The sequence below is a fragment of the Dendrobates tinctorius genome, unplaced genomic scaffold (assembly GCF_039654945.1).
Source record: "Dendrobates tinctorius isolate UK_male_01 unplaced genomic scaffold, ASM3965494v1 ptg000028l, whole genome shotgun sequence".
Lineage (NCBI taxonomy): Eukaryota > Metazoa > Chordata > Amphibia > Anura > Dendrobatidae > Dendrobates > Dendrobates tinctorius.
In genome coordinates this window covers 21409234-21422935 of record NW_027361696.1, presented here as the reverse complement: position 1 = coordinate 21422935, position 13702 = coordinate 21409234, and the positions used below count along the sequence as shown (strand labels likewise).

At 51.6% G+C, this 13702-nt stretch overlaps 1 protein-coding gene across 2 annotated transcripts in view; it reads right to left on the bottom strand.

The window, feature by feature from the left end:
* Window positions 1-1755: 1755 nt before the first annotated feature.
* The window catches only part of KMT2B (lysine methyltransferase 2B), a 41744-nt gene continuing 29797 nt past the window's right edge, over window positions 1756-13702 (bottom strand). For both annotated transcript variants that reach the window (XM_073570408.1, XM_073570409.1), the window contains exons 18-37: window positions 13534-13632; window positions 13061-13137; window positions 11996-12117; window positions 11829-11917; window positions 11353-11490; window positions 11035-11193; window positions 9389-9506; window positions 9118-9196; window positions 8841-9034; window positions 8434-8616; window positions 6489-8346; window positions 4597-4686; window positions 4395-4483; window positions 4084-4224; window positions 3741-3815; window positions 3483-3660; window positions 3290-3397; window positions 3121-3204; window positions 2924-3053; window positions 1756-2756 (exon numbers count right to left, since the gene is read on the bottom strand). In XM_073570408.1, the coding sequence (XP_073426509.1) occupies window positions 2481-2756; window positions 2924-3053; window positions 3121-3204; window positions 3290-3397; window positions 3483-3660; window positions 3741-3815; window positions 4084-4224; window positions 4395-4483; window positions 4597-4686; window positions 6489-8346; window positions 8434-8616; window positions 8841-9034; window positions 9118-9196; window positions 9389-9506; window positions 11035-11193; window positions 11353-11490; window positions 11829-11917; window positions 11996-12117; window positions 13061-13137; window positions 13534-13632 (4287 nt within the window). In that variant the 3' untranslated portion in view covers window positions 1756-2480. The remainder of the gene's footprint in view (window positions 2757-2923; window positions 3054-3120; window positions 3205-3289; window positions 3398-3482; window positions 3661-3740; window positions 3816-4083; window positions 4225-4394; window positions 4484-4596; window positions 4687-6488; window positions 8347-8433; window positions 8617-8840; window positions 9035-9117; window positions 9197-9388; window positions 9507-11034; window positions 11194-11352; window positions 11491-11828; window positions 11918-11995; window positions 12118-13060; window positions 13138-13533; window positions 13633-13702) is intronic.

Here is a 13702-nt window from a genome sequence, read left to right as displayed (position 1 = left end):
CGAAGGGATTGCCCACACCTGTCCATGAAATAGCCTTGGAGTCAATTGTCCAATTACTTTTGGTCCCTTTAAAAACAGGGTGGCACATGTTAAGGAGCTGAAACTCCTAAACCCTTCATCCAATTTTAATGTGGATACCCTCAAATGAAAGCTGAAAGTCTGAACTTCAACTGCATCTGAATTGTTTTGTTTAAAATTCATTGTGGTAATGTCTAGAACCAAAATTAGAAAAATGTTGTCTCTGCCCAAACATATATGGACCTAACTGTATATGTCACTAAAGGACAATTAAGAAAAAATGGGGAAACAAAAAACAGATCTTAAATTTGTGAAAAACTGTAAGAGTTTCAAAAATAGAGTTTGGTTCTAAGTGAACCTCCTGGATATGCTCCGCTCTCCAGTATATAGTGGGTGGAAGGAGAGAAACGAAAATTCTCCTCTCATGCCTCCGCAGACCATGGTGGAAAGTTTTGTCTTTCTTGTACATATCCACTCTTTCCTCAATGTGGGCGGCATCCTCTTCTAGGTATCTTCGTCCACATTCGCCAGCGACCACTTCTGCAGCAGAGTCATGGCCTCTCGGGGGAAGTCAGGACCTGTGTGGTTCCATTCTTGGTGACGATCAGCTTCACCGGGTAGCCCCACTTGTGTGCGATCCTGTTGTCCCGCAGGATCTTGGTGGCTGTGAATTCCTGCCTTCTGTTCAGGGTGACGTCGGGCAATTACATCCCTAGGTGCACTTTTGGGTTTGGGGATTCTGTGCGCTCTGTGTTTTAGGAGGACTCGCTGTTCCGCCTCGGGGACTAGTGTGGTAAAAAAAAATAAAAATATATAGCAATTCTATCTACAGCACGCGACACCCCACCTAGCCCTCCTATCTACAGCACACACCCTCACATAGTCCACCTATATATAGCCTGAGGCCCTATATATAGTGAGACCCCACATAAGCTCTTATGTACAGCAACAGACCTATATACAGCAAGAGCCCCCCCCCATAGCCCTCCTATATACAGCATGAGCCCCCACATAGCCCTCCTATATACAGGCACATTTTTCACACAAATAGGGCTCGTTCCCCCGACACTCGACTCCACACAGCAGACACGTCTGCTGTGTAAGCCGCACACTGGTGGAAGGAGCAGCCAGCGACCCCGTCCTCCACCAAAGTATTCAGCGCTGTCTGCATCCTGAGGACGGTGGTGCCATCAGATGTGTGCAGGGAGCGGGCATGGGCCAGTGTTTTTCAGCCTTTTGGCTGTTGCGGGACAGACTGGAGCATACAGACGGCCAGATGTGGTCTGCAGTAAAACCTCCTGACTGGATACGTTTTTGCGTCACAAGGATGACGTGGTGACAGGCAGACAAAGCAAGAGATGGTGATCAGACAGGTTGGAGGCGGCGCGCAGTACTCTTGTTTGGTAGCGACAAGTACTGCCGCGGTTGCAGGAAGGTCTGGCAATGCCTTTCGCTGTTCTACTAAATCTGCCTGGCCCTGATCTCCTGGCCATGGGAGATGAATGTGACGTGCCAAAGAATCAGTGTCCATAGCTGTGATTGCAGTCCGGATCATTTTTGTGCACTGGAATATTTCTTTAAATAGGGCCACGTTCACACAGCCTCCACATTTTATCATCTCCCCGATAACACAAGGCTGCATGGCGATCATCCGAAATAACCTGGAGACATGTGCTATCCCCCCACCTCCATCGCACTGATGGAGGCCCCAAAAGTTCTTCACCCAAAACACCAAAATGGCAAAATGTTCCTTTTATTTAAAACGCTAAACAGGTGAGACACTGAACCATTGTTCTCCAGCAAGTCCTTAAATAAAAAAAAGTGCATAGAAAAAAAAACACTGTCCTTACAAATCTTTATACATGTATGTACAAGTCTTCGCATGCTGTCCGCAGCTGATATTCTCAGAACAGCGTTGTGATCGCCGCTCGTCCCCCAGAAGAAAAAGGTTAGGAAAGCAAAAAAGAAAAAAAAAGAAAAAAAAAAAAAAAAAAAAATCAAGAGAACATCATGATACATTGCAGAGGGGAAATCGGGGTCGTTAACCATTTCAGGCCTGGGAAGGTCATTAGCAGCAAAAGGAATAAAAATTGTCACCCCCAAAAAAAGGAACTTGTGTTTGTTCCTTTGCTCCCCGACATTTGGATCGGTCATCATCCGATGGGAGTGATCTAAGAAAAAGCACTGGTTAAAAAGAGAGACCACCTATTCCCCTAGCTGTGAGACACCCATCGGGGGAGAGGAGGGCAAACAACCTGGAAGCAGCAGCGAGGGAGAGGAGGAATCTAGAGAGGACCCTGAGAGGAAGGAGAGGACCTGCCCTTCAGGACAGAGGGTAAAGTGCGGTTTCCAGTGCTGCTCTCCTCTGCGCAGAGAGAAGCACTATTGATCTTTCTCAGCCCGGTCAGGGAGGCTCGGTGGTCTGCCATGGGAAGTGCCAGCACCTCCACAGCCGGCTGGGCTCAGTTGAGGAATCGGCGACACTTCTTGGCACCGCAGTTACAGTGCAGCTTGCTGCTGGCGTCCTCGATGGGGAACTTGTAGTCGTAGGTCAGCTCCTCGCCGCGGTAAATGCTCCGGAGGGCGAAGATGACAATGTGTTTCTGGCCTTCCACGTGGATCACCCTGGAGTAGCAGTTGGGCTCACACGAGTGGTTGATGAATCTCGCTGCATTCCCGTGCATCGTGGCGTCCACCACATCAAAGTCATCGATACGGAACATGTAACAGCCGATGCCCTGGAACAAAAGGTAACGTTAGTCTCCTCTGCCCGGATCCTCCCGACAAATGCTTCCTTTCCTCAGTGAACGGGAAACATTTGTGCTTCCAAACATGGACAGGAAACAAGAGATCTTGAAAACTTGACAAGTGAAACACGAAAGCCGCCATATTGGTGCAGATTTACCTTGCTATCGTAGTATTTCTCCCGCTTGTCAGTCAGGACGGCACGGATCACGTTGCCGGAATATTCGATGACCATTTCGCCAGCATCGATGTTCCTTTTACAAAACAGCCCCCGGCCGTGAATGGCAGACCTGAAGAAGGAGAAGCTGTCAGGACACGGCGAGGTCACGTGGTGCAAGCAGCCGGACCCCCACTTACCTGTAGACCCCCACCGCTTCTTTGGACGTTTTCTTCAAGTGCCTGAACCTCATCGCCATGGGGAGATCCAGACTTGTCGCTCGCCTGAAAATACAGCGTCAAATAAGTTAAGGTGTGGGTACAAAAATAAGTGACCCCCTTTCCCGGCAGAGCAACGCCATCATAGTACCTGGTGGACTTCAGCTGCACCTCTTCCTCCTCTTCCTCGAGTGCGTACAGCTCCGGCAGGTTGCGGTGCTGCGACGCCAGGAAATTGAACATGTCGAAGGTGCTCTTCCTGTCCCGAAAAAAGAAAAAAAAAAGAAAAAACTAAATACACCGAAGCATCAAGTATGGGGGAGATAAGCGGTGCCTGCACGTACCGAACATAGAACTCGCTCCGCGCGCACCCAGACGTGTTGATCAGCAGCTCTTCCTCCTCTACCTCCTGCGGATGGAAAAGGAACTTATACCCGCGGCAGCGCTCGGCTCCGATGAGCTGCTCCAGGAGGAAGAGGACAGCGTCGTGCTGAACTCCCAGCATCCGTGATCCGCTCAGACCTACGGGAGGAAGGCTCAGTACAAAGGGTACCACTGGCCCCGTGATTGTGACCTCACTCTGACACCCATCCGCCTCTCACCGGAAAAGGACAGCTGCCGGAGCCTCCCGACACCTCGCGCCTCCTGCACCTTCTCCACCACTCTCCTCCATGCACCTGAACGGGAAGAAATCAAGTCCGAAAACCAAAATCCTTTTTTATTCATCAGCTCTTAAACTGTAAAGGGTTGCAGGGTCTGACAAGTCCCTGAAGGTGTGATCAGCGGATTTTATGGAAGCAGTTGTCAGTGATTGGAAATCACAGAACAGTCAGCAGATCACTGCTCAGCCATGGACCACGGAAAGCGAGAAAGAAGTCTAAAAGGGGGCTGGGCTGGGGACCTCCTTAAGCTCAGCATTATGGGTGGTCTCATCGCTGCCCGTACCTTCAGCGCTGTCGGACTGGGTGTAGAAGCCGTCCTCGCTGATGATCTCAAAGCGCAGGTGCGGTCTGCCTCTTTTCAGGAACAGATTCTCCTTCTCCTCCAGAAATCGGTCCTCAAAGTTGTCAAAATTAGGGGAGAAATCTGTAAAGATGGAGACAGAAGACCCCCAGTAACTCCAGGAAAGTGGTGACAGTGACAACTCTTCTAAGAGGGGTGACCTCAGTCATATTGTCACCCAACTTTCTCAGAACCTGACGTATCAGTTACAGAAGAGGACGGTGCTGGATACTGGGGACCCTGCACTCCGTTACCTTCCACGTGATCGGAGACCGGAGACTCTCTTGCCGATTCTGACATTGGTAATTCGGTTTTCACATCCACAGTGAGGTCAAGAAGAAGCCTAAAACATGGTGAAAAAGGAAAGTTCAGACCAAAAGAAGTGCCCCTGACCCGGCCCCCCCAACCCCACCCCACCAGCGCGTCTTCCTTCTGACCCTGAGCAGCAGGACTCACCCGTTCATGTTCATCCCGGGATCCTCATCATCCAGCAAGTCTAAGTCCACAATCTCCTGCACAACCGCTTCACTCATCTTACGCTTTGGTCTGTAAAAGAAACCAGTAGTAAATGCAAAATATACCTCAAACCTGCTGAAGACTCGTTACATTGTATCAGCGAAGCCAGGAGATTACCTACACTGATACATTGTAACAAACTCTCACCTGAAAGTATTCAGAGCTGAAATCTGAATAGTGAGTGCAGCTCTGGAGTATAATACATGATGTAACTCAGGATCAGTAATGTAATGTAGGTGCAGTCACTGTGTACAATCAGAATAGTGAGTGCAGCTCTGGAGTATAATACATGATGTAACTCAGGATCAGTAATGCAATGTATGTACACAGTGACTGCACCAGCATAACAATGAGTGCAGCTCTAGAGTATAATACAGGATGTAACTCAGGATCAGTAATGTAATGTATGTTCACAGCGACTGCACCAGCAGAATAGTGAGTGCAGCTCTGGAGTATACTACAGGATGTAACTCAGGATCAGTAATGTATGTACACAGTGACTGCACCAGCAGAATAGTGAGTGCAGCTCTGGAGTATAATACAGGATGTAACTCAGGATCAGTAATGTAATGTATGTACACAGTGACTGCACCAGCATAACAATGAGTGCAGCTCTAGAGTAGAATACAGGATGTAACTCAGGATCAGTAATGTAATGTATGTTCACAGCGACTGCACCAGCAGAATAGTGAGTGCAGCTCTGGAGTAGAATACAGGATGTAACTCTGGATCAGTAATGTATGTACACAGTGACTACACCAGCAGAATAGTGAGTGCAGCTCTGGGGTATAATACAGGATGTAACTCAGGATCAGTAACGTAATGTATGTACACAGTGACTGCACCAGCAGAATAGTGAGTGCAGCTCTGGAGTATAATGCAGGATGTAACTCAGGATCAGTAATGTAATGTATGTACAGTGACTGCACCAGCAGAATAGTGAGTGCAGCTCTGGAGTATAATACATGATGTAACTCAGGATCAGTAATGCAATGTATGTACACAGTGACTGCACCAGCATAACAATGAGTGCAGCTCTAGAGTATAATACAGGATGTAACTCAGGATCAGTAATGTAATGTATGTTCACAGCGACTGCACCAGCAGAATAGTGAGTGCAGCTCTGGAGTATACTACAGGATGTAACTCAGGATCAGTAATGTATGTACACAGTGACTGCACCAGCATAACATTGAGTGCAGCTCTAGAGTAGAATACAGGATGTAACTCAGGATCAGTAATGTAATGTATGTTCACAGCGACTGCACCAGCAGAATAGTGAGTGCAGCTCTGGAGTAGAATACAGGATGTAACTCTGGATCAGTAATGTATGTACACAGTGACTACACCAGCAGAATAGTGAGTGCAGCTCTGGGGTATAATACAGAATGTAACTCAGGATCAGTAATGTAATGTATGAACACAGTGACTGCACCAGCATAACAATGAGTGCAGCTCTGGAGTATAATACAGGATGTAACTCAGGATCAGTAATGTAATGTATGTACACAGTGACTGCACCAGCAGAATAGTGAGTGCAGCTCTGGGGTATAATACAGGATGTAACTCAGGATCAGTAATGTAATGTATGTACTCAGTGACTGCACCAGCAGAATAGTGAGTGCAGCTCTGGGGTATAATACAGGATGTAACTCAGGATCAGTAATGTAATGTATGTACACAGTGACTGCACCAGCATAACAATGAGTGAGGCTCTAGAGTATAATACAGAATGTAACTCAGGATCAGTAATGTAATGTATGTACACTGACTGCACCAGCAGAATAGTGAGTGCAGCTATGAAGTGTAACACTTTACGCTCTGTCACATACCTTGTGTTTCTCGTCTTCTCAAATGCGCAGTTTAAATTCATGACCACAGACTGCGTTAATGTCTGCGAGTTTGGTAATTTCAGTTTATCAGACAAGTCCAGTTTGAGTTTCTTGCTGGCAGATGTGCTGGCAGCACCGATGGCCACTCTCTTCATGCAGACGTGTGGTACTTGGACTGGCTTAGGGGGGGCCGGCTGTAGGAGAGGCAGCTGTACCTGCGGCTGGGCCGGCGGGAGGCGAGGCAGCTGTACCTGCAGCTGGGCCGGCGGGAGGCGAGGCAGCTGTACCTGCGGCTGGGGTTGGGCCGGCGGGAGGCGAGGCAGCTGTACCTGCGGCTGGGGTTGGGCCGGCGGGAGGCGAGGCAGCTGTACCTGCGGCTGGGGTTGGGCCGGCGGGAGGCGAGGCAGCTGTACCTGCGGCTGGGGTTGGGCCGGAGGGAGGCGAGGCAGCTGTACCTGTGGCTGGGGTTGGGCCGGCGGGAGGCGAGGCAGCTGTACCTGCGGCTGGGGTTGGGCCGGCGGGAGGCGAGGCAGCTGTACCTGCGGCTGGGGTTGGGCCGGCGGGAGAAGAGGCAGTTGTAACTGTGGCTGGGGTTGACCTTGAGGGGTTGGAGCAACACTGAGTAGTCCCCCATTCATAGAGAGACCCTGCAGAAGACACGTCTGAGAGATGCCAGTGATGGTGGGGGCCATCATGTTCTGTGGCCCCAGGGTGAGCTGCCCGTTCCCCTGCAACAGGTTTAACATTGGAACAACTCGCAGCGTCCATGTGGGTGCAGGGGCCGTCTGTAATAAAACGGTGCCAAGGTTGGTGTTTGGGGGCTGCACCGGAGGTGGGAGCTTGGCTGCGGCCGGCTGAGGAAGACAAGGGATGGGAACCTTGTTTGTGATCTTCGGGGCCACCTTACTGGGCCGGGCAGGGGCCACCCGTGTGATTGTGACACAATCGGATTTAGTAAGGTCCTGTAGCAGCGGAGCATTTCCTGCCACGTCCGAGCTGCTGCCCGCCACGTTTATCACCAGGGGGCCCGTCGGCTTATTGCATGATATAATGTTCGATCCAGAATTGTTTCGGAGGCCGGATGCCGGTTCGATGGTCAGGCACAGCGGGCCATTATTGGGCATGGCCAGTAGTGGACGACACACTCTCTGCACTTGTGGGGGGTCCCTGAGCGGCGGTGGTCCCTGCTTTACACAGTCCGTGCCATTGGACAGTGAAGGAGCTGTAATCCCGTTCAAAATGATGGCGGAACTGGTGGCCGCCGGGGTGGACACCTCCTGCTGCACCGCAGTCTGCCCTCCTGTCCCAGACACTCCTGCTGCTTTCAGCACAAACTCCACTAAATCTGAAGGCAGGTGGGTGGGGGTCTTACCGCTGCCCAGTGGGTCGTTGCGGCTTTGTGACGTGTCCTCGCTGTCCGTACTGTCGTGGATGCCGTCCAGCTGTTCAATATGTCCGGACGTCGCAGACATCATCAGTGGGCTTAAAGGTTCATGGGACACCACCGTCCGAGTCAGCCCATAGTACTGGTCGCCCACTTCCTCCTCTGTGCTGCTGCCGCCCTCAGATTCATCCACCAGTGCCTCGGAGCCTGCAATCAGCGGGATTCTGCACTGCAGCGGACCGGTGCCCACCTCAGACGCGACGCCCGTCGGCAGCGGAATCTCGCTCTCAGAGGATGACCGGCGGATAGCCGGCACAGAGGAGCTGGAGGGGGGTGAGTTGGGGAGCAGCACAGAAGACTGACGGGTGGTTCTGGGTGACGGCGGCGGGGGGCGTCTGGACCTACGGTGAGGCGTCACATCAGGATCGCTGACCTTGAGGATGTGGTGGGATAATGGGGAAGACGTTGTACTCCCTGAAAACAGCAAAATAAAGTCATCAGAAATTAGAAAGTCCTGGGAAGAGGAGACATCAGCCCTATGCTAATGGAATCAGAGCTCACCTGGGGACGGCAGCGGGCGGGAAGAGCCTCCGAGCGGCCGCCGTGTTGGAGAGAAGTTTGGATTCTTCATCCGTGCACCGCAGAAGGATCGGGGGGCAACTGCGGAGGTGATGGGCTCTGAAGGGGGCGGTCGAGAAACCGGGGTTCTCTCCGGGGTGGAAGGACTGACTGAGACCTTCTCAGCTGTCAGAAAACAAAGGTCAGGTTTCTGCTCATCATTGTCCTCCACATCAATAGCAGCCCTGCTATCCTCCTTGTCAGGGGCCCCCCCCTTTCCTTATACAGGGTCAGTATGGTCTGGTAATTGGGAGCCAGCAGTGAATAACTTGTACGTACAATGAGAGGGCATGGCTGTATATAGTACAAAATAGGTGAATGACCAAGTGGTCCCCATATCCCTCACTTACCATGACTGTGCTGTCCCCAGCTGGGGCAGTTATCTGGGACGTGTCCTGGGCTGTGGATGATGGTCCTGTTATCCTCTGGGCCGTCCAGTCCTTCCGGAGGAAGATCCCCCTCTTTAGGCCGATGCTCGACCACCCTGCATTTGTACCAGCAGCGCCGCCGGGCGTTCTGCGTGCTCCAGTACAGGCGAGAACATCTGTGGGAGACGGATACGATGGATGGAGGCGCCGGACTAACCGACCACAGACCCAACTAACAGACGAGCCGCAGGACACTTACTGGTAACCGACGGGGAAAATCTTCCCTTCAGACACAGATAAATCTGAAAGCATGCCCAGCGAGTCTATCTTCATGGAGCCTTAAAGGGACAAAGAGGAAAGAAAATTGTTAAATACTTAAAAAGATGATATGGGAATACGGGAGTAGAGCCCCCTAGTGGCGAGGTTACGTAATCCAGAGATCAGTATATACGTCTGCACTTTCTCTGTGCCGATATTGTGTCCCACTCTCCAGTCACCACTGTAGTTGCACTCGCAATTCTTCCTCTTACCGATCATCATGTGGATGTCCTCCGTCTCCAGACCCTGAAGAAACTTCCTCCTAAAGTTGATTCCGTCAAAGTCCACATAGACTCTGCGCAGCACGTCAAAGGAGTCGGCGGCGACCGTCTGTGCGTAAATACAGAGAGCGGACAGTGAGCGCCACAGACCTGTGCATCCCCCCTGCCCTCCACCACTGCACAGGGTTACACAGGACCCCCCATAGTCTATACTTTAGGGTCTCACCGTCCCATCCAGCACCACAGTCCTGTGCATCCCCCCTGCCCTCCATTACTGCACCGGGTACATAGGACACCCATACCCTATACTTTATGGTCTCATCCACCAGAACCACAGACCTGTGCATCCCCACCTTGCCCTCCACTACTGCATCGAGTACATAGGACCTCCATAATCTATACTTTAGGGTCTCATCCACCAGCACCATAGACAGGTGCCTCCACCCTGCTATATCTGGTACACAGGACCCCCGTACTTTATATTATACGGTCTCACTGTCCCGTCCAGCACCACACACTTGTGCATCCCCCCTGCCCTCCACTACTGCACCGGGTACACAGGACCCTCATACTGTCTACTTAAGACGGTGTGCCCACATTGCGTTTTTAAGCGTTTCAGTCGCTGCGGAAACGCTTAAAAAACGCTAACAAAACGCAATTCTATAGGATTCCGCAGTTGCTGTGCCAATGCTGCAGATTTTTCCGCTGCGGAATCGCATAGTGGTAAAATCCGCAGCATGTTCATTAATTCTGCGGAATCGCGGCGATTCCGCAGCCATAGGATTGCATTGAAACGCTCACTTTACGCATGTGGCTATGCCCACCATGCGTAAAGTGAGCGCTTCATGTGCAGATGGTACTCAGGGTCTGGAGGAGGGAAGTCTCTCCTCCATGCTCTGGGTACCATATTCCTGTAAGAAATAGAATTAAAATAAAAAATAGGGATATACTTACCCTCTGTCGGCCCCCGCTACGTCATCAGAGGTCAGTCACACAATGCATCCCTGGGGTCGACAGAGGGCAAGTATATCTCTATTTTTTAATTTTTAACATTCTTTTACTATTGATGCTGCTTAGGCAGCATCAATAGTAAAAAGTTGGTCACACTTGTCAAGCACTATCCTTCACCAAGCAAACATGTGTTTCCTGTATATTACAGGATGAGTGTGCCCTCTGTGTAGATGTGTTATACACCGAACAGTATAGGGCATAGTGAACAGATGTTCTCATATGTTTAAATATGTATATTGTATTTGATATAAGTTTGCTTTTCGGTACATTTAAGAAATCACTTGTCTCTTGCTCATATTTTAGATGCTCACAAATAGGAAAGACTTGATTCTTGCTTATTATAAGATTATGCATTTTTACAAAATGTATTTTAAGTGACCAACCTGTCAATCACTTTTCCAAGCGATGCTTCAAATCACTTGGAAAAGCGCTAGCATTCTGCAATCTAAAAACGCTTGCAAAACGTGTTTTGCGGGAAAACAATTCCGCAGCATTTCTGCAACGTGGGCACATAATCTAAGGGTTTCACCATCCCATCCAGCACCACAGTCCTGTGCATCCCTCCTGCCCTCCACCACTGCACCAGGTGCATAGGACCCCCATACTCTATACTTTTAGGGTCTCACCGTCCTGTCCAGCAGACTCGTGTGTTTTTGACAGAACATCTTCTTGTCGTCCTGGAAGCTGCAACGCGTTGCTCGTGCGCACATGAAGTGGAAATTACTCTGGCACGTGGACAGGCAGCAGCCAACCGTGGCGCCAATCTTCATACAGTGCTCGCAACGCTGCCAGAAATAAGAGGAGAGTTACAGAAGAACAAGAGAAGGAGAGACGAATGCCAGGAATAAAACCAGTCACTGACAGCAAGCAGAAGAACGGAAAGCAAACTTCGATATCAGATGTAATGATCTTGGGAGTAGTAGTTAAAGTAACACTGAGCTCACCAGCTGCCGTCCTCTCGCCACGGCGGCATGCACGTTTTTCAGGGAGCCGTCATCCTCCTCGAACACCTCGGCCGACCAGATGGCGCAGTTGATGTGAGTCCACTCATTCTGGCCAATATAAAGGAGTCTCCCGGCGTCCTAGGAGGGAAGGATTGGAAAGATTGGCGACCGCTCCGCAGTACAGCGCCCAGGATGACAGTGGCTTTAATGTCGGGGTGCTGGGTGACAGCTGCATGGTACAGTGCCCAGGAAGACAGTGGCTGCAATGTCGGGGTGCTGGGTGACAGCACCCAGGGTGACAATGGCTGTAATGTCAGGTGCAAGGCGACAGCTGTGTGGTACAGCGCCCGGGGTGGCAGTGGCTGTAATGTTGGTGTCCTGGGTGACCACAGCACCGGGTGCCTTGGGGGTATAATAATAAACACCCAGCTGTCCCAGAATGACAGAAGGGAATTACTGTGGTCTTGTCTCATTACCTTGGGGTTGTCGTCCCCGTACTTCGGGCACAGAGCGCACTGCCGAGTGTCTTTCTCCAGATCTAGCTCCATCCCAATTTCTTTCCTCACTGAAAAGAACAAAGCCAGGAATAAAAGAAATGAAGAAGTGACAAGTGGCGCCCCGGCGGAAGATTACAAGGTGATACCTTTCTGAGGGGATACTGGCTGCGGCTTGATGCCATTGCTCTGGGAGCCATCTTCTCTCTCCCGCCAGTGGGCATAAGTATGATCCGGATAGGGGGGCACCACGGCGTGAGGAAGGAGCCCACTGTAAGAGCAGAAGCATATCAGTGCGGGTCAGGCAGGAAAGGGTTACGAAGCAGGGCCGCAACGGAGCCGGGAAGCAAGGCCGCAACGGAGCCGGGAAGCAAGGCCGCAACGGAGCCGGGAAGCAAGGCCGCAACGGAGCCGGGAAGCAAGGCCGCAACGGAGCCGGGAAGCAAGGCCGCAACGGAGCCGGGAAGCAAGGCCGCAACGGAGCCGGGAAGCAAGGCCGCAACGGAGCCGGGAAGCAAGGCCGCAACGGAGCCGGGAAGCAAGGCCGCAACGGAGCCGGGAAGCAAGGCCGCAACGGAGCCGGGAAGCAAGGCCGCAACGGAGCCGGGAAGCAAGGCCGCAACGGAGCCGGGAAGCAAGGCCGCAACGGAGCCGGGAAGCAAGGCCGCAACGGAGCCGGGAAGCAAGGCCGCAACGGAGCCGGGAAGCAAGGCCGCAACGGAGCCGGGAAGCAAGGCCGCAACGGAGCCGGGAAGCAAGGCCGCAACGGAGCCGGGAAGCAAGGCCGCAACGGAGCCGGGAAGCAAGGCCGCAACGGAGCCGGGAAGCAAGGCCGCAACGGAGCCGGGAAGCAAGGCCGCAACGGAGCCGGGAAGCAAGGCCGCAACGGAGCCGGGAAGCAAGGCCGCAACGGAGCCGGGAAGCAAGGCCGCAACGGAGCCGGGAAGCAAGGCCGCAACGGAGCCGGGAAGCAAGGCCGCAACGGAGCCGGGAAGCAAGGCCGCAACGGAGCCGGGAAGCAAGGCCGCAACGGAGCCGGGAAGCAAGGCCGCAACGGAGCCGGGAAGCAAGGCCGCAACGGAGCCGGGAAGCAAGGCCGCAACGGAGCCGGGAAGCAAGGCCGCAACGGAGCCGGGAAGCAAGGCCGCAACGGAGCCGGGAAGCAAGGCCGCATCTCATCATATTCTAGAGGAGTTTACACAGGAGGCACTCACTTGTTTCCAGATTTGTGGTTTTTCTCCCAATATTTAGAGTCCTCGACATTAAACCAAGTAAAACTTTTCTCCATCAGCTACAAAAAAAATATATGAAGATAATAACATTAAAGAGAAGCGTGAGTGCAGCTCTGGGGTATAATACAGGATGTAACTCAGGATCAGTGATGTAATGTATGTACACAGTGACGGCACCAGCAGAATAGTGAGCGCAGCTCTGGGGTATAATACAGGATGTAACTCAGGATCAGTGATGTATTCTATGTACACAGTGACGGCACCATCAGAATAGTGAGTGCAGCTCTGGGGTATAATACAGGATATAACTCAAGATCAGTAATGTAATGCATGTACACAGCGACTGCCCTAGTAGAATAGTGAGTGCAGCTCTGGGGTATAATACAGAAGGCAACTCAGGATCAGTAATGTATGTACACAGTGACTGCACCAGCGGAACAGAGTATAATGCTTACCTTGATATACAAGGTTTTCACAGCTTCCCCGTCTTCATCCAATTTGCCGCTTTTCATGGTTTGTTGGATAATCCACACCAAGTCATCGTTGAACATGGCCTGAGCAGATGAAAATGAGGATAAAATGACTGATGAAGGTTTGGGGACTGAGTGACGTACGGCCTGGTAC